Source organism: Papio anubis, chromosome 15 (genome assembly GCF_008728515.1).
Source record: "Papio anubis isolate 15944 chromosome 15, Panubis1.0, whole genome shotgun sequence".
Lineage (NCBI taxonomy): Eukaryota > Metazoa > Chordata > Mammalia > Primates > Cercopithecidae > Papio > Papio anubis.
In genome coordinates, this window is record NC_044990.1 from 15,549,115 (window position 1) to 15,569,475 (window position 20,361).

Below are 20,361 nucleotides of genomic sequence, written 5' to 3' on the forward strand. Positions count from 1 at the left end.
GAACACAGAGAGGAGCCACTAACCTGCTTTAGAATGCCCAGGATGATTTACTAAGAGAACCGACATGAAGGATGGCAACTTCGATCGGCCCACAAGCCTTCCCTGGTACTTACCCAGGGTCTGATGTAGATGTCACTCGGTGGTCCCAGCAGCTTGTCACAGCTGACAGCACACTGCTTATTATTGGTTTACTTGTTCATCTTTCTCCACAAAACGGTAAGCTCCTCAAAAGCAAGGACTTTGTCATTGCATCTACAGTGCCTGCTGATACATAAGAACTATCTGATAAGTAAATATAAGCAGTCTATGATGAAAATACTTCTCTAAGACAGGCTGATGTTTGAAGACAGTATTTTTATGTCTATACCACGATATGTTTAAAGAATGTGTATTCGTGTTTGAAATGCCAATGCCAAATATTAGGTGCAAGCACAGGGTCAGGAACCATGGGAGACGCAGACAAGACACAATCACTGCTCTCCAGAAATTTACAGTGTAAACTGGAGGCTTCATGGTCCCCACCCGGATCTAAACTGGCACATCTTCCATGTGTTTATATTTTGGAGTCCCACAAAACACTTTTTTTGAATAAAGGGCTCCATTTTGTTAAAAAAAAAAAAAAAATTGACAACTCTGATCAAGTAAATAAGAGAGCTGTTTTCTAGGTGTAGAGTTTCCCATTTTTAAGATTAGAAGGAAATTTAGATGCAAGGAATTGAGAATTTACATTTTTAGATGTGTTCCTATTTCTTTGAATTTCATCTTAGTTTTCCCTCACCAGTTGCCTTTTAGCACCTAATAGGCAATCTGTAGCAATGTACAGATGTTATACAGTAATAAAAGTGCTCATTCTTCCCTATACACTGCAATATCACGTATTTGCTACTATCCAGAAAAAGGTTCTACATATATCCTTTCTAAAGTTACTGTAAAGTATCTTCAGGATCTATACTTCACGATGGTTATTCTAAGGTGTTTAATCAAAACCACTACCTAATTTCTCTATAGCATGTGGAATTTAACATCCCATTTTCAAAATAGAATGGTTTAAAATTAATTGACTTAAGATGCTGCAGACCCACAAACAGTGACTCTTCTATGAGGTTTACAGGAAAAATGAGCCAAAAGACATATAGGTACGGTATTCTTTATTATAAACAATCAGATAATAGTGTAAGTGTGCATTTGATGGATAACCGAAGCCCAGTTATAATAGAAAGCATGACTTCACTCAAATAGAAAGTTTCTTTGTTGTTGTTGACCTGTTTTACATTAATTTGAATTTAATATGCTAGGATCACCTAAACTTATCATACAGTTCTGCTATTAAAATCCTAACAGGGAAAGACAAAATGTGAAATGCATGTTATATTTTGCTTTATTTGTTGAATATATATATATACACACACTAAATATTTGGGACACATTCAAAGTTAAGCAGGTGCTTAGAGTCTATGAAGTGATATTTATGAAATGTTTTTGTTGCTGCTTTGTTGCTGTTATGGGAACATCCATATCCTCCAAAGACAATAAAAAAGAGGATTCTAAATGCTAGGTGGTTGGCTAACTTTTCCTAATTTATACTGAGTGTAAAACAAAACAAAACAAAACATAAGGTATATGTGTTACGTAGTGACATCTTTATAGTTCCAACTATAAAAATAAAATGGCAACTATTAAAATATCATCCAGCTAAAACAAACTTTTCACAATTTTTTAACAGAAAAATAATAAACCAACAACAAAAACGGGTAAATGTTCTGGGTGTTGTGAACAGACCAAAATGTTACTATAGTGTTCTCTGTTGTATGATCCTTGTCCGTGGCAACCTTAAACATGCACCGCCGTGCTCATGTTTAGAGGCTTAGCTGTCTGCTTTAATAGTTATCCTGGAAAGAATGCTATTCGGTTTTTTCTTTTATTGTCTACATCAAGGAATGAGTGCTAAATGAGCACATTTAGAAGCCTGAAATCAAATACTGCATTCATTTTTTGCAACTCTTGGTAGCAAAAGAAAAAGCTGATTAAAATATGATTATGTTACAATGACTAAGGGGTTAACTTCTCATCACTTCTAAATTCTTCAAATTTTACAAGCATCTTAATAAAGGCTTTTGATGAGACATGACTGGTGATGATCATATGTGCCAATTTAGTAATTTATTTGTCACAGAAAATTCAGGTTCACTGCAATATTGTGTTCTGGCTTCCCAAAGCTGCAGGGAAATACAAGTTTTTTGTTGCTTGATTTTTGTTTAGAGGCAGGGTGTCACTTTGTCACCCAGGCTAGAATGCAGTCGTGTGATCACAGTTCACTACAGCCCCAAACTCCTGGGCTCAGGTGATCTTCCCATCTTGGCCTCCCAAAGTGCTGGGACCACAGGAATGAGCCACTGCATCCAGGTTGTTTTTTGTTTTTAATGTCATTTATGAGCCACCAGTTTAGATTAATTCTGTAAAGGTGTAAGATTACCAGAGGAGGCCGGGCGCGGTGGCTCACGCCTGTAATCCCAGCACTTTGGGAGGCTGAGGTGGGTGGATCACAAGGTCAAGAGATAGAGACCATTCTGGCTAACATGGTGAAACCCCATCTCCACTAAAAATACAAAAATTAACTGGGCGTGGTAGCCCATGCCTGTAGTCCCAGCTACTCGGGAGGCTGAGCCAGGAGAATGGCTCAAACCCAGGAGGCAGAGGTTGCAGTGAGCCGAGATCGCACCACTGCACTCCGGCCTGGTGACAGAGCAAGACTCTGTCTCAAAAAAACAAAAAAAAAATAACCAGAGGATAAGTTCGATAGCTGGTAGAGAGATCATGAAAGCTATGTTTGATCTCTGGAGCAAAAGCTGTGTTGAAGTTCTCCCATGGAATGGTTCCCATATGAGACTCACCATATTAATACCTTTTCCAAGAGAAGGGGAGACGGAGAATTATTGGAAAATAGGGAAGCAAGGAGAGGAACAAAACCCACTTTGAGACATGGAAGAAAAGTAGCATTTATACAAGGAATCCATTACCTGACTCTGCAGAAGAGCAAGGAAATAAAAATTTCAAAACATAGATAAGAAATTAATTACATTCTTTCAAGCAAAAGACAGATTGCATTGTTTTGTTTTAAAAGTTCTGAAACATGAAGATGTCTGTACAAATAGATTCACTATTAGATTCTCGGCTCCATGAGGGCTGGGACTGTCTTCTATTTACATTTGATTCTACAGTTCCTAACATTGTACCTGACACCTATAGGTAGGTGCACAATACATAGTTGATGAACCAATCAACTACAGATTTTTCTAAACACTACATGAGCCACATATTACATTTTTCAATGTAAAGTGTAATAATTCTTTTCTATTGTGTATGTATGAAAGTTTCTATTAGATAACACTAGTCATTAGAAGAGGTGACAGTAGTAGCTCAATCATATATCTTTCTCACATGATCATTTCTACCTTGAATACAATTTAATTAGAAAAACTACCATGTGCACTAATGCTAGAAAGAGTTGAGCTAAAATGTATAAATGAAGAAATTTCTTGGATTACTGAAGTGCTGTCTGTTACAAGCATAACTGCTATCTTAAATTGTACATTTTTAAAGAGGGTGTGAAATATTTTTCCAAGCAATGTAGTGTTTAGTGCATGGCAAGTATGTATATGAAAGTACCTGGAAATTTGGGGATTTTCCTCCCTCATCTAAAGTAAAATAAGAACATGTTTTTAATATTGTGTATATTTTTAAAAGATATATTATTATTCATTACCACTGTTCCCCAGAAATTATAGACGATTATGAAATTATTATCACTTTACTTGGGAATTTATTTCCAGCTATGAGACTTCAGATAATCACTGGAGACACTAGGTTAAATAACTCACTGATCCAATAATGTGTCTAGATCTTCTCAAAGTCTTTACTGTTGATTTAGTAATCTGCAAAGAGTTAATATTTGCCAAGAGGCAAGAAAATGTGGCAAAAGAGTGTCCTTCCCAGGAGACTGGAACGTGGGAAATGAGAAAGTGTAAGTCGACGTGTGACACTTTTCTCCAACCTTTGCTTTCACCTGCTTCTTGACACCAGACTGAAACACGTGCTGTTCTGGCACGCTGCGCAGACTCGAAGTTTGCAGGACGGCATGACACGAACAACCAGGACAACAGGAGCCTGGTCTCCTCTGTGGAAAGCAGGAGTCTCCCTGGGTGGCTCTTGGAGCAAGTTCTGGTCTTATCTTGTAATTTGGGAAACAGCATTTCATGCTATCTTCGTATTTATTTTCCCATATTAGACTCTGTTTTTACAGCGGTAGACTGAGGGAACATGACTTTCGGCTTCACAGTTTTTTTTTTCTTTTCCGATCACAGTTTGTTTAAAATGTACCACTGAATATGAACACAGGAGCCCAGCTACAGGTATGTCAACCTTAGAAATAAAGTTTCTACGGATTATCTCATTAATTCATTGTACAAGCTTTTTTTGTTTGTTTTTCTTGCCAATAGCACTAAAAGTGACATCATTTCAACCGGAGGGGTTTCACTGCTTTGTTTCATCTGAGTGATATTTGCTCTAGTGCTGCTAATACCTGACTTTTGCTGTATAAACAGTTTCAGTGTTTCTGTGAGGCCACACAACATGCTTTATAATGACACGGCTGACTAAAGCTGCCTTTTATTCTGCTAACACCCTGCAAATACTGTTGACAATACTGCCTCTCAATTGTTTCCTCCCACGAAATCTGCTGCTTATAGCACAGGCACCAAAGGCCTGCTTTTCCAATTGCACTGTGCTGGCATCAGGTTAACTAGAAAGCACAAAACACATGGTGATTAAAAAAAATAGGAACAGTATACATTCTGTGTATTTACACATGTTTTTAGAAACTTCAGTTAGTTGCAAATCTGAAATGATACAAGCCACTCCCTGCAATAGCCTCTATCCTATGGAAATGCAGCTTAAGACATGACTGTTAAGACACTGAAGAAATGGGGTTATGTGGAGAGCCCATCTGAGTCAGAACTTTGTCCAGCCACTGCAGCGGCCCATGAAGATGAATCTCAATCCAGCAGGGGGTGCTGGTGACATCCTGACGATGATACTCAGCGCCCCAACCCTGAAAAACAAGAATGGAGCTGAGTGATGGTGCCACACTTACACTCAGCCTCCAGAGCCCCAGGCACAGCTCAGCAGGGGCAGAGCCCACACTCCAGGGTAGCTCCTGAGACCTGAGACAGAGAGAACATGGCCTCTACCTTCCTGTAAACACGGGTCAACTCTCGCACCAACCAGATGCCTTCAGATGAATCCAAATCAGTAAATTCCCTCGCAACTGAATACTCGGATCTAGAGAGGTTCTGGCACTCCAGTCACATGGGAAGCATTGAAAAATCATTTTCCCTTCCACAAAGGAAGAAACTTGACCTTTTGTTCACCCCTTCATGCCCAGGACAGTGTTTTGCTGGTTACTGCAGACCAGTGACTGGACCTGAAAGTCGTAAAGACAGAACTGGAAGGCGCTCTTGGTTTTTCAGGGCTGATTATCAAAGCTTGCTTGTTCTCTCTCGTTCTCTCTCTCTCTCTCTCTCTCTAGTTCACCTGGCAATTTCCCTTTTATCACCATTCAAAGGAGACACAGTAAAAAAATTTTTAAAAATAATTTGCATATTTTTCTCTATATGTTATACACCAATGAAAAGATATTTCAAAATGAAGGGATATCACAGCCAAGTCAATCAGTTCTGTGACTGGGAGTGATTCTCTGTAGAGTTTTTTACAACTTGGATTTCAACACAACCATGCTGCCTGATCACATTTTACTTTCACTGCTGAGAACCTCAAGGGGACCTGTGATGTCCCCAGCAGTCACAACCTACCCTCCAGTCCCCTCTTTCATGTCCCCCTCCTAGGTGACTGCTCCTCCCCACTAAAACCTCCAACTCCTTTTCCCCTGTCCATACCTGCAACTGATGGATTTATTTTGTATTTTAACGAGAAAAAGGAAGACATCAGAAATAAGAGTTTCCACAGGACCTGCACCCACATACTTGGCCTTTCTACCTCTTACCACAGATTAATTATCTATGTTTCCAAATAAGCTGATCCACCCACTTATGCACTCTCAGACCTGCCTTCCCAGACACATCATTCCAGCAAATCTTCTCCTCCTCTCCTGCAATCTTTTGCATCTATCATTCCCGTCAACATATGAACACACTGAAATATCTTCCATCTGAAAGATACTTCTCCACCCCCACCAGCTGCTACCCTATGTCTTTATCCCCTTTCTGGCAAAAAGCCTCAGAAGAGTCATCCACACTGGCTGTCTCAGTTTGTCTCCTTCCATTCTCTCAAATCCATTCTGATCATTTCACCCCAGCCGCCAACAAAACTTTTCTTGTCAAGATCAAAAAAGGCCTTCATATTGTAAAAATGAATTATTAGCTCTCAGCCTTTGTGTTACGTGGGTAGCATTTGATTTAGTTGATCACACCCTCTCATCAATGCACTGTTTTTTTCTTGGCTTCCAAAGCACCACACTTCTTGGTCGTCTTACTACTTCACTGGCTGGTCTCTCAGTTTTCTTTGCTGATTCTGTCCCTTCTGTTCCATCTTTAAATGTTGAAGTGTCCCAGGGCTCAGTCCTGGAGCCCCCTTTCTTCTCTATTTTTATTTACTATTTATTATTATTATTATTACTTTTGAGACGGAATCTGGCTGTCACACAGGCTGGAGTGCAATGGTGCAATCTCGGCTCACTGCAACCTCTGCCTCCCAGGTTCAAGTGATTCTCCTGCCTCAGCCTCCCAAGTAGCTGAGATTACAGGCATGCACCACCACACCTGGATAATTTTTGTATTTTTAGTAGAGATGCGGTTTTGCCACGATGGCCAGGCTGGTCTTGAACTCCTGACCTCAAGCAATCCACCCACCTTAGCCTCCCAAAGTGCTGAGATTACAGGCGTGAGCCACCACTCCCGGCCCTTCTGTTTAAACTCAAACCTTTGGTGTTCTCATCCAGACTTAGGGAGTTAAATACTGTCCCTTTGCTGACAATTCCCAAACTTGTATTTCGGGCCCAAATCTCTTTCCCCGAATCCAGACTCTTACATCGAACTGGCTACTCAGCAACTCCACTTGAATGTGGACAGACATCTCAATACACCTGCATCTTCATCTTGATTGAAGGCAACTAACTTCATCTTCCTCTTTTTCTCACCCCCACGCCTCATCCGCCTTCACAATTCAGAATCCTTCCACTTCTCACAGCTGTACTGGATCCCTCCAGGTGAGGGCGACTCTCATCTGAATATTGCAATAGCCTCCTAACTGGTTTCCCTACTTGCAACCTTGTCTGTATAATACCTATCCTCCACACGGCAGGCAGGGCGATCCTTTAAGAACAGAAGTCAGATCATGAAAATGCTCTGCTCCGATCCCTGCAAAAGCTCGCCACCTCCTCAGAGCCACCGATAAACTCCAAGGAGTGGCTCAGGAGGCCTCGCTGTGGTTCCCTGCAGCTGCTCTCATCTCGCTCCCCCTGCTTATTAGGCCAGCCACACTGGCCTGCCTGCTCTTCAGAATTTCCAGGTGTACGCTGTTGCCTTGCTCTTCCCCCTGCTTCTGCTCTTCCTCCAGAAGTCCCTGGGCCTAGCTCCATGTCTCCTTCCAGTCTCTGCTGACCTGTCACCTTTTCAGTGAGGCCCACCCTGATGTGCAGATGACTCCACTACCCCCGTGCTCCAATTCCCTTCACCCTGCCCCAGACTTTCTCTTTCCATCCTTCTTCTGTGTTATGGCTGTTGTTTATTATCTCTCTCTCCTTCCTAGAATATTGGTTCCCTGAGGGCAGAGATCTGTGAGTGAACATTGCTATGTCCCACACGCCTGGCTGCACATGGTAGGTGCTCAATAAATATTTGTTGACTGACTGAATGAGTCCTAGAATCGGTAAAAATCAGAGCTGAAAGAAACCTTAAAGAAATCTGATCCATTAGCCCAGTGGTAGCTACAGTTGCTCATCTCAAATGTTTAAAAAAATGATCTATAGTTATATTTACTATGTATTTATTTTAAAAGTTCCTGCAGTATTAGGAACAGGTTTGTCTTCTGTGTCAATTGTGTAGCTTTATGAATTTAAATGTTGCCTATCTGAGAAATGTATCTAGTTATCAGGAAAATCAGATTTGTATATAAGCTTATATTTAATTAGAGTGAAATAATTACCTATGAGATATTGGCATTTCATCCTAATTTTAAAAACACAGACCTGGACCAAAAAAAATTGTATGATTCAAATGATGCCCTCTGCCGTTTCTAAAGCAACAGAACATTTGAAAAGATTTCCAAGTTATTTGTTAATATAACTTTATAATAGATGCTTTTAAAACACTAAATTTGAATGAAACTGCTTTGTCACTATGAAAGAGAAATAATTTCAAGCAGCTGTTTTTTAAAATTGGAAACTATATTGTTCTTAGTTTTTAAATAATTACTAAAATTATAAACAATAAAAACAAAATTTGAGTGTAGAAAAATTCTTTGTCATGGTAATTTTAAAGTGCTAATAAAATGTACTTTGAAAAAAATGCCTGGAACAAGCCATGCTGATTCCTTGGATGGAGGCATGGCAGTATGAAAACTGTCACACATACCCGGATACTCTGATAAGCCCAGATTTTGAAATATTAGACTGATTTGCGAGTACTTTGCAACAGATAAAACAGCAGGTGATGAAACGGAAAGCTTTTGCTTCCACACACAAACCCAGTTGTTTTTCCTTCCCACTAAGAAACTTCCTTCGTTCTCCAGCCTTCATAGCAACCTTAACAAGATTCGAGAAATTCAACAAATATTCATCAACAGAACATATACTACTCTCAGAATTAATCACACCCGCCTCATGTTTCTATTCCAGATTGTTTATACCTTCATAACACTACTTAATTTACTGTCTTGTATTAGAACCAATCCTGCCTATTTTGTAGCTTATTCATAATTATTATCCCCTCCACGTGCCTGTATGCTTTCTAAGAGTAAGGAGAGTATCTTACTGAATTCAGATAAATTTGCCAACATTCACTGAGTGATAATAGTGCTTGGCAATTCGAAGGATGGAAAAATCTCTGTTGCACTAGTCCTGTAAAATTACTGTTGTTACTTTATCATCTGCATTAAAAACAGAGAGCCACCTTACTTGTTTTTCCTCAAAAGTAATGTGTAAGAATTTTCATCTAATTGCTAAACAAGACAGTTTATACTCAAAGAGGAACTCCTCCTAAAAACAACAGAATTCAAAAAAATTGCTTTTGGGCTGGGCGCGGTGGCTCACACCTGTAATCCCAGCACTTTGGGAGGCTGAGGCAGGCGGATCACAAGGCCAGAAGTTCAAGACCAGTCTGGCCAATATGGTGAAACCCTGTCTCAAGTAAAAATACAGATATCAGTCAAGCGTGGTAATGCACGCCTGTAGTCCCAGCTAGTTGGGAGGCTGAGGTAGAAGAATCGCTTGAACCCGGGAGGCGGAGGTTGCAGTGAGCCAAGATCATGCCACTGCACTCCAGCCTGTGTGACAGAGTGAAATACCATCTCAAAAAAAAAAAAAAAAAAAAAATTGGTTTTGTCTATCTGAATTGACTGCAGAACCACCACATCAGTCAGGGTGCTTTTTTGTTTTGTTTTGTTTTTCACTGAACATTTTATAATATGATAGCAAGCACTCCTTACCTTAACAAAACTCATCCGGATAGTGCACATCTTGGTCAGTTCATACACAACTTCAAAGCCGTGGTGAACTGACTGGGCCAGGAGCTGAGCGAAGAGCTGGTTGTTGAAGACCTTGAGGCTGCAGCCGCTGGGGATCTTGCAGACGGTGGCTGGGTGGAAGCCGTGTTGATAGTTGCAGTTCCGGCTCTGCACAAAGATGCTGCTGTCACTCACACACTCGGCATACACCTCTCCTCCGACGTAGTACAAGTGCACACCTGCAGACACAAACACACAGCCTTCCTTCACATGCCCTTTCACAGCGTGCCTCTCCCACTGATTCCTGAAACCCTAGGAGAGGTGACTCTCCCCTGTCAGGTTCATTGTCAGATCACTGATCAGATGAATGAGATGTGTGACCTAAATACCACTTAGTTTAATTATAATCTGTGCTTTTTCCATAAATCCATTTAAAAGTGGATTGCAGCCGGGTGCAGTGGCTCATGCCTGTAACCCCAGCACTTTGGAAGGCTGAGGCGGGCAGATCATTCAAGGTTGGGAGTTCAAGACCAGACTGGCCAACACGGTGAAACCCCTGCTCTACTAAAAATACAAAATTTAACCAGGCATAGTGATGGGCACCTGTAATCCCAGTTACTCGGGAGGCTGAGGCAGGATAATTGCTTGAACCTGGGAGGCAGACGTTGCAGTGAGCCAAGGTAGCGCCATTGAACTCCAGTCTGGTGACAGAGCAAGACGTCATCGCAAAAAAATAAATAAATAAAAGTGGATTGCCACCCATGTTAACAATCACCCCCAAGAACCAGTCAGTAAGGTCTCATATACTATTCCTCCCATCACTCCTGTTTATTTGTTCCAAAAATAAGGTTTTGTAATATTAGAAATGAACTGAATATATCATGCGAAAAAATCAAATAATCCTTCATGTACATATACAAATTTTAATTTTTTTTTTTGAGACAGAGTCTTACTCATCACCCAGGCTGGAGTGCAGTGGCACAATTTCAGCTCACTGCAACTTCCACCTCCCAGGTTCAGGTGATTCTCCTGCCTCAGCCTCCCAAGTAGCTGGGATTACAGGTGCCTGCCACCACGGCTGGCTAATTTTTGTTTTTTAGTAGAGACGGGGTTTCACCATGTTGGCCAGGCTGGTCTCAAACTCCCAACCTCAAGTAATCCACCTGCCTCGGCCTCCCAAAGTGCTGGGATTACAGGCATGAGCCACCGCGCCCAGCCTACAAATTTTAAAATTTAAAACTGTACACAGTTAATATCATGAAAATGTTACTTAAGTGCACATATTAAACCCACTTCAGTGGAGACAATAAATGACGCTTTAAAAATTTACCAACACTTAGAAATCTGTTTCTCTTAACAAATACCTCAGAGACCTATTTCATTTAAGTTTGTCATCCACTAATATCAATCATATAAATAATGTCTATTTTTTATTTGTGAACAGTGAAATTTCTACATTTTCAGATACGGTAATATAAAAACTCATAAGCAAAATATAGCCTATATCACTTCATCTAATATTCTTGGAATTAAAGTTCAAAAGAGCATCCTGAGGCTAGGCGCTCACACCTGCAATCCCAGCACTTTAGGACGTCAAGGTAGGTCAATCACTTGAGATCAGGAGCTCGAGTCTAGCCTGGCCAACATGGCGAAACCATGTCTCTACTAAAAAATACAAAAATTAGCTGGACGTGGTGACACACGCTTGTAATCCCAGCTACTTGGGTGGCGGAGGCTGCTGCAGTGAGCTGAGATCACAGCACTACTGCACTCCAGACTGGGCGACTGGGTGAGAGTCCACCGCAAAAAAAAAAAAAAAAAAAAGAAAGAAAGAAAAGCATCCTGAGAATGTTGCTGCTCATGCTAATTTCCATTCCAAATTAAATTTTAGTTGATTCTTTCCCTCTAAATGTCTGGGTTTGAGATTTAATATAAATGTATAGCAAGGGACTGATGTTAGAAAAAAATGAAGAAATTCTAGTCTAGTGAATATTAAATAACAGAACAATTTTACTCCAACTTTTGATGGGAAAAAAAGTCTCCAGCACTAGACGTCAATGTGATTATACATATGATCACTGCAGTTAAAAGGTGTTTGTAGAAACAATCCAGAATATACTTATATATTTGGGGTCTCCTCAAAATGAAATTGTGAAAGTTTTAAAGAACAGAACTTACAGCTTCCAGGGCTGCTCAGGGCCCTGTGTGCATAACTTAGAATGTAGGAAACATTACTGATGTAGCTGCTGGGAGTTTGTCAGGTCCTAAGTAGCACTTGACGCAATTCTGCATTATATGTGATTACATCCCACCATATTTATTGTTTCCTTTTCCCTTAATACAATTTTAGAAAAGAACAATTTTGAGTAGTATGTATCCCAACCACATCATTCTGAAGCAACTGAGCCAGGGTGGCACAGCTAAAGCACAGCCCTGGATATCCAGGCCACGATTGTCCTGTCACTGCCTCTCCTCTTCCTCAGCCAGAGACTGGCTCCCCTTCTCCGCTTCCCTCAGCCTTCCTCTCCCTCCTCTATCTCATCGCTGCTACCCACTCTCCTGAATGGCCTTGGGCCCTAACCCCAGGGCCTAGGCGGTGGTGCCAGGGGGCAGAAGGATGGTCCTAACTGGCTGGGAGAGTTACTTGGCTGGACCCTCACGATCATAAAGAGAACCCCAGGCTGGGGCAAAATGCAAACACCGCCTCCTACAACCACCCCTGTGGGCTCCAAAGGGGAAAGGCCTACCTTGTGGGGGTGGGCAGAGGTTCTTTCAAGAGGGAAAGCAGGTAAAGGAGCCAGAGTGGAGCTGCTAAGGATTTAGTCGATATGTGAACTGAATGACCTTCAAATATATAATCCTCTCAAAACCTATTACATAAGATAAATACGATTTTTTTTGTTATGTGAGTCTGGTCTTTGGGGGTTGGTTTTCAATCATGTTCAGGTCATCTGCAACCACAGTCCACTCTGGCAAAGCTACCAACGCAGAGAAGAGCCTGGGCAGGTAGGCAGTCATCCAGCACGCTGAGAGAGAAGAGCAGAGCCAATGGCACCAGCACGCGGAGCCCGCCCAGAAACACCAGGAAAGGGTGGAACCCAGCCTCAGGGTGAAGGAGGCCGGATTCTGGCTAGAGACACCAGCATCTGAGGAGGAGTCAAGCAAGCCAACGATGTTATTTGCATCCATCTGGTAGGCCAAAATAGTAGCTTTAAACGCTAGTGTCAGATTCAAGATCACCACAGAGTAGAACAGTGGTTCTTAAACCTTAGCTTGCAGTAAGACCACTTGCAGGGCTTATTAAAACAGATCACTACTTCAGCAGGTCCAGGGTGAGGCCGGGTGACTTGCACTTTTTTTTTTTGAGATGGAGTTACCCTCTTGTCGCCCAGGCTGGAGTGCAGTGGCGTGATCTCGGCTCATTGCAACCTCTGCCTCCCGGGTTCAAGCGATTCTCCTGCCTCAGCCTCCCGATTAGCTGGGATTACAGGCACCTGCCACCACGCCTGGCTAATTTTTTGTATTTTTAGTAGAGATGGGGTTTTGCCATGTTGGGCAGGCTGGTCTTGAACTCCTGACCTCAGGTGATCCGCCTTCCTCGGCATCCCAAAGTGCTGGGATTACAGGCATGAGCCACCACACCCAGCCAGTGACATTCCTTTAAATGGTACAGGAAAGCACGAACATGTCCAGATTTTACTGCAGCCTACATTCTGACAGTTCTTGTATGAAATGCTTAAAAGAGACATCATACCTATCATTGTTGCCATCAAATATGCCATTAATATGTTCATTATTGTAATTAAGAAGCATTAGAAGCTTCCGGAAGGAAAAGCTAATGTCACAATCCTGCAGCCTGTTCTAACTCCTAGCAATAAGGAATAAATGCCCCCAAAGAAGTACTGCCTGAGATCATAAAGAGAACCCTGGCGATGCGGCCCTCAAGCAAGTTCCACCCACATCTTGAACTACGTATGTGCTTGGGCTGTGTCTTTCTTTATCTGAACTTCTCACTTGAGTGTGACTGCCACCCACTTTTTATGAGATCAGGGAGTGTGGAGTCCTGTGTTGTGGTTAATGAGGACCAGAAGAACCCTGGGTTTAATTTGGGTCTGCTGGGTCGAACTACAAAAGGGTGTCCCCTTTTAATCCTCTTCTGTTGTCTCGAATGACAGGAAATGACTGGGAAGAGGGTAGGTTGGGCAGGCTGGTGAGAGTGCGCCAATCTCTGGACTCTACTCACAGAGGAGGAAGTCGGTGTCCCAAAGTGGAAGGAAGGTGCAGGGATACCCTCCTCACCGAGAGGGAGGCAGAAAGATCACCATAAAAGGCAGAGTGTCCTGCAAAGAATGCCGAAGCCTCTCCACAACGCTTAGGATAAAACCTAAACGTCCCAGCACAAGCACAACGCCTCCTCTTGAGTTTGTAATGAATCTTTCCCTTGCCTTTGTTGCCTTTTCTCCTGCACAGCGATTTTAGAAGCTTTAAGAAAATATATATATTTCTGAGTGTAATAATGGTATTTTTAAAAATTTCTTATATAGTTAGATATAAACTCCAATAGATGGGAAAAAGGATAGGAAGCCTGAGATTTGCTCTAAAATATTCTAGCAAAAATACTGTAGAGCGATAGATGAAAAAGAATGGCACAGAATGTGAATCTTTATTGAAGCTGGAGATAGTATGATGAAGACTCATTGTATTCCCCCGTTTTCCTATTTCAAATTTCCCACAATAAAAAAAGTTTTAATGGGTGGTAAAAAAAAATACTAATAATATAAAAATACAGACTTCCAGATCCATACCAGGGCCTAGGTCAGAGGATGGAGGCAGGTCCACCACAGGACTGTGCCTACCATTGTGCACTGCACAACCACTGCAACCCAGGGTTTGCCTCCTAGTCTTCAGAGCTTTGTGTAATTATTACAATCCTTTCCCAGCAGATGGCAGTACTTTCTCTTGAGGAAGAGGCACCTTTTCCTAACTCACACAAAGTCATCATTGGGCTGACAGCAAGGCTGGTCCTCTAAGACTGTCCCTGATGACTGAGTCTCTGGGCACAACACGATGAACAGCTTGTTTGGGTCCGACTGCACTACACAGCATGTTCCATCACTGCCACTCAAACACGCAGCCACTCTGCCTGGGCTGCACTGTGAGGTGTCTCCCTTACCACTGCTGCTGCCTTCCAGAGCATCCTTACACACCATGCGCATCCCATCCTCACAGGATCGAGAAAGCCCACTATAGAAAATTTAGAAAATACGGACAGAAAAGAAAAATCAGCCACAAATCCACAGCCCATAAATAATCAAAGCTAATGTCTATTATATACCTTTCAGTCTTTTTTATGTGTTTTTGAGACAGCCTCCTGACTCGTTGGGGCTACAGATGCACACCGCCACACTCAGCTAACTTTTTTATAGAGACAGGGTCTCACCATGTTGCCCACCTGGTAGTAAACTCCTAGGCTCAAGCAATCCACCCACCTCGACCTCCCAAAGTGCTGGGACTATAGGTGTGAGCCACCGTGCTCAGCCATGTGCATTTTTAAGAAGAAAATTGGGATCATACTCTACAGGATGTTTTAAAACTTGTTTTCAGTGAATAATATCTTGTGAATATTTTCTCAGGATATTAAGTATTCTGCAACATCAAGTGTAATGACTGTAACAGTGTGACATCGCATCCTATGTTAAAATGCTTTTTTAGGATTTGCTTTTTTTAACATGAGAAGCCTTACATGTGTTCAGAGGCAGAACAAAAGGACTATTTTGAGACAGGGAAATGAAATCCATTGGGAAAGGAGGCAGCCCGTATACCACCTGGACATGCAGACCCTTGGCCCAAGGCGTTTGAACCAGAGTGACTCCGTCTTGAGTAGAAGCTGGGTAAAATAAGCTAAGACCTACTGGGCTGCATTCCCAGACAGACAGGCTTTCTAAATCATAGGATGAGATAGGAGGTTGGCACAAGATACAGGTCATAAAGACCTTGCTGATGAAACAGGCTGCAATAAAGAAGCTGGCCCAAACCAAGATGGAGATGACAGTGACCTCTGGTCATTCTCACTACTACACTCCCACCAGCGCCATGACAATTTACGAATGCCACGGTGACCACATAGGAAGTTAACCTATATGGTCTAAAAAGGGGAGGCATGAATAATTTACCCATTGTTTAGCATATAATCAAGAAATAACCAGCCAGGCGTGGTGGCTCACGCCTGTAATCCCAGAACTTTGGGAAGCCAAGGCGGGCGGATCACCTGAGGTCGGGAGTTTGAGACCAGCCTGAGCAACATGGAGAAACCCCATCTCTACTAAAAATACAAAATTAGCAGGGCGTGGTGGCACATGACTGTAATCCCAGCTACTCAGGAGGCTGAGGCAGAGAATCTCTATTTTTTTTATTATTATTATACTTTAAGTTCTAGGGTACATGTGCATAACGTGCAGGTTTGTTACTTGTGCCATGTTGATGAGCTGCTCCCATCAACTCATCAGCACGCATTAACTCGTCATTTACATCAGGTATAACTCCCAATGCAATCCCTTCCCCCACATGAGAATCTCTTGAACCTGGGAGGTGAAGGTTGAGGTGAGCCAAGATCGCGCCATTGCATTCCAGCCTGGGCAACACGACGGAAACTCGGTCTCAAAAAAAAAAGAAAGAAAGAAAGAAAAAAAAAGAAATAACCATAAAAATGGGCAACCAGTAGCCCTCGTGGCTGCTCTGTCCTTGGAGTAGCCATTCTTTATTCGTTTCCTATCTTAATAAACTTGCCTTCACTTTACTCTATGGATTTGCCTCGAATTCTTTCTTGTGAGAGATCCAAGAACCCTCTTTTGGGGTCTGGGTCAGGACCACTATCCGGTAACACCTCTGCAAGGAGCTGACTGATGAAACCCTTATGTCAGGGTAATTCCTTTCATAAAACAAGAAGAATTACTAGAATTCTACAGAATTTGAGATACACAAGGAAATAAAGATTCATAAAATGGTTTTAAAAATCCAATTCCGAAAACAATGCAATGATTTGGAATATGTGATAAGTATTTTCAGGAGATGCTTGATCTCCAGAAGTTCAATAACCAGGGTTAATGGTTATCATTTTTTTCTCCCACAAAGGGAGATCTGCAAAAGAGAAACGGGCCAGTCTTGCTCAAAGTGTCCTCGCATACCAAGAACCCAGCACAGGCTCATTGTGAAGGTTACCAGAGCTAACTTCAATTACAGCAGAAATGATCAGTGCTCAAAAATGCTGTACTATTGATTACGATTATATTAAGTCATGAATTTCCAAGAAATACAATCCTACCTCAAGTTCTATGTTCGTGCACTCAACTCAAAGCTGTGGTCTGCATAATTATTTGGAAATCGAGGCCATCTTAAAAGCCAGTCTAAAAAAGCAGGCACACAGTATCCTCCAATTATCTAGACTGACTATTACATCATTCCCACATCGTCAGGAACTCGCCCTTTGCTTTCTTTTGCGCTATCACGTATCAGTCGTATCAGTATTATGTGTCAGTGATTCTCTGTCCCTTTACTGGAAAGATCCTTACAATCCTCCACAGAGGTACCCGTGAGCTCCATGTAAAATCTCTGTGTAGTACTCTCCTTCTCGCACAATATTTTTGTAAAAAAGAGCATAAAACCTCTGATTTACCTTTTAAAAGTAAAATATTGTAAAATGTCAGCACTTTATTATTATTTTGGCCTTCCTTCAACATTGCAGAGGTGATCATGGCACACAAGGATTGTGGCATATGATAGGCATTTTCACTCCATACTGAAAGATTCAATTCTACAAACCACTACGAGGGGTGCCAAGATAAAAGGGCAGGAGGGTCCGTCCCCTCTAGCAGAGGGGAGCAACTGGGCCTGAGTCCTCATGGGTGCGAGTCCCTGGCATCACCGGTGTGACCATGTGCAAGCTACTGAACTCTCAGAGGTTTAGCTGTCTCATCTGTAAAATGGGACTGATACACCTAACTTGTACAGTTACTATAAGGATTAGAAATGATACATATAAGTGCATGCCAGCATGTCTCTTACATATTAGGTAATCAGTGGGGGTAGCTATCATCATATTATTATTATTATTTGATATGTCACTGGAGAGAGTTCCAGTGGTCTGCCTAGTTTCTAAGGAAGAATATGGATAGGTCCCACACTGGAATGCGATGTTCCAGGCTACTCAAGGTATTGCCTTTGACATCTAAGTGGTAGCTTTTGGTATGCTAGTGCTAACTGTTAGTAGTTATTTAAAGCATCTTGCTAGTGAGGTCAAAGTCATAGCCTCAATCCCTTTGTACCAGTTAACTGCTGCATGGCTACAAATAAATGCTTTCTACCAGCCCCTCCACCTCAGGGACATACCCATTAGATGGTAAGTGGGGTAAATCAGCACCCATCACCACCACCAGAGAAAACAAAACTCAAAATGCACGCACTGCTGACAGGATGGCAACATGACCTTCCTTTAGCAGGGCCAGCCATCTCAGCTAATTTAAGTCATAAGGAATACAAGCCAGAAGTGGTGTGAAGGCTAATTGACATCTACTGGGTAGGGGAATGGCTCATCATTAACTATAATAAAAAGAATTTTTTTTTTTTTTTTTTTTTTTTTTTGAGATGGAGTCTCACACTGTCGGCCAGGCTGGAGTGCAATAGCATGATCTTGGCTCACTGCAACCTCCACCTCCTGGGTTCAAGCGATTCTTCTGCCTCAGCCTCCCAAGTAGCTGGGATTATATAGGCATCCACCACCACACCCGGCTAATTTTTTGTATTTTCAGTAGAGACAGTTTCACTATGTTGGCCAGGCTGGTTTGAACTCCCGACCTCAGGTGACCTGCCTGCCTTGGCCTCCCAAAGTGCTGGGATTACAGGTGTGAGCCACCATGTCCAGTCACTAAAAAGAATTTTTAAAAATGATATATTCAGGCCAGATGCGGTGGCTTACACCTGTAATCCCAGCACTTTGGGAGGCTGAGGCAGGGGATCACCTCAGGTCAGGAGTTCGAGACCAACCTGGCCATCATGGAGAAACCCTGTCGCTACTAAAAATACAAAAATTAGCTGGGTGTGGTGGTGCGTGCCTGTAATCTCAGTTACTCAGGAGGCTGAGACAGGAGAATCGCTTGAACCCTGGAGGCGGAGGTTGCAGTAAGCTGAGATTGTTTCACTGCACTCCAGCCTGGGTGATAGAGCACGACACCCACCTCAAAAAAAAAAAAAAAAAAAAAAAAAAAAAAGACATCTTCTATCCTTGCCCACCACAGTCTAATTAATCTCAATAGAACAGCCAGGCAATCTTTTTGAAGTGTAAAGTCAGATCATGTTGTAAACCAAAAATAAAATTTGAAGGCCCCACAACAATTTGAATGGACCCTCACCCAGCCAGGGAGCTCTAAAATTTAACCTGAAAGACTGGTTCAGGCTCCATGAACACTGACTTCCTTGCTCTCTGTGTCACAGCCATTTGAACCAGAGCAACTCCATCTCGACTAAGGGCTGGGTTAAAATAAGGCGGAGACCTACTGGGCTGCATTCCCAGGATGCTGGGCATTCTGAGTCACAGGATGACATAGGAGATTGGCACGAGATACAGGTCGCAAAGACTCTGCTGGTGAAACAGAGTGCCATAAAGAAACCAGCCAAAACCCACCCAAACCAAGATGGCATGAAAGTCACCTCTGGTAGGCCAGGTGCAGTGGCTCACACCTGTAATCCCCACATTTTGGGAGGCTGAGACAGGTGGGTCACCTGAGGTCAGGATTTCAAGACCAGCCTGGCCAACATGGTGGAACCCTGTCTCTACTAAAAAATATAAAAAATTAGCTGGGTGTGGTGGCGCGCGCCTGCAATCCCAGCTACTTGGGAGGCTGAGGCAGGAGCATCGCTTGAATCTGGAAGGTAGAGGTTGTAGTGAGCCAAGATAGTGCCATTGCACTCCAGCCTGGGCAACACAGCAAGACTCCATCTAAAAAAAAAAAATAAATAAATAAATAAAAAAGAAAGTGACCTCTGGTCATCCTCACTGCTCATTATATGGTAATTATAATTCATCAGCATGCTAAAAGACACCTCCACCAGCACCATGACAGTTTAGATGCCATGGCCATGCCCGTAGGTTACCCTATATGGTCTAAAAAGGAAATGAACCCTCAGCTCCAGGAAATCATCCCTTTCCCAGAAAACTCATGAAAAAATCCACCCTTTGTTTAGCATATAATCAAGAAATAACTGTATTATCAGTCGAGCAGCCCATGCTGCTGCTCTGCCTGTGGAGTAGCCATTCTTTTGCTTCTTTACTTCTCTAATAAACTTGCTTTCAGTTTACTCTATGGACTCACCCCAAATTCTTTCTTGTGTGAGTTCCAAGAATCTTCTCTTGAGGTCTGGATCGGGACACTTTTCCGGTAACATCTGCTCAAACGTCACTTTTTCAGGAAGGCCTTCCCTGGTTACACTGGTTTAAAGTCTCCATTCTCTTCTTCCCCTGCTTTGTGTTTTTCTACTGGACATACTATATGTTGTATTTCGTGTCTGTCTTTCCCCAGCAGCAAGTAATCCAGGAAGTCTGGGCATTGTCTTTTTTCCACTGTTGCATCCCTA

At 42.3% G+C, this 20,361-nt stretch overlaps 1 protein-coding gene across 4 annotated transcripts in view; it reads right to left on the minus strand.

Annotated features, from left to right (window-relative positions):
* Nucleotides 1-2,980: 2,980 nt before the first annotated feature.
* Nucleotides 2,981-20,361, minus strand: part of SMAD9 (SMAD family member 9) — a 71,869-nt gene continuing 54,488 nt past the window's right edge. For all 4 annotated transcript variants that reach the window (XM_009191783.2, XM_009191782.2, XM_009191781.2 and 1 more), the window contains 2 exons: nt 9,718-9,974; nt 2,981-5,107 (listed from right to left, as the gene is read on the minus strand). In XM_009191783.2, coding sequence (XP_009190047.1) covers nt 4,964-5,107; nt 9,718-9,974 — 401 coding nt within the window. In that variant the 3' untranslated portion in view covers nt 2,981-4,963. The remainder of the gene's footprint in view (nt 5,108-9,717; nt 9,975-20,361) is intronic.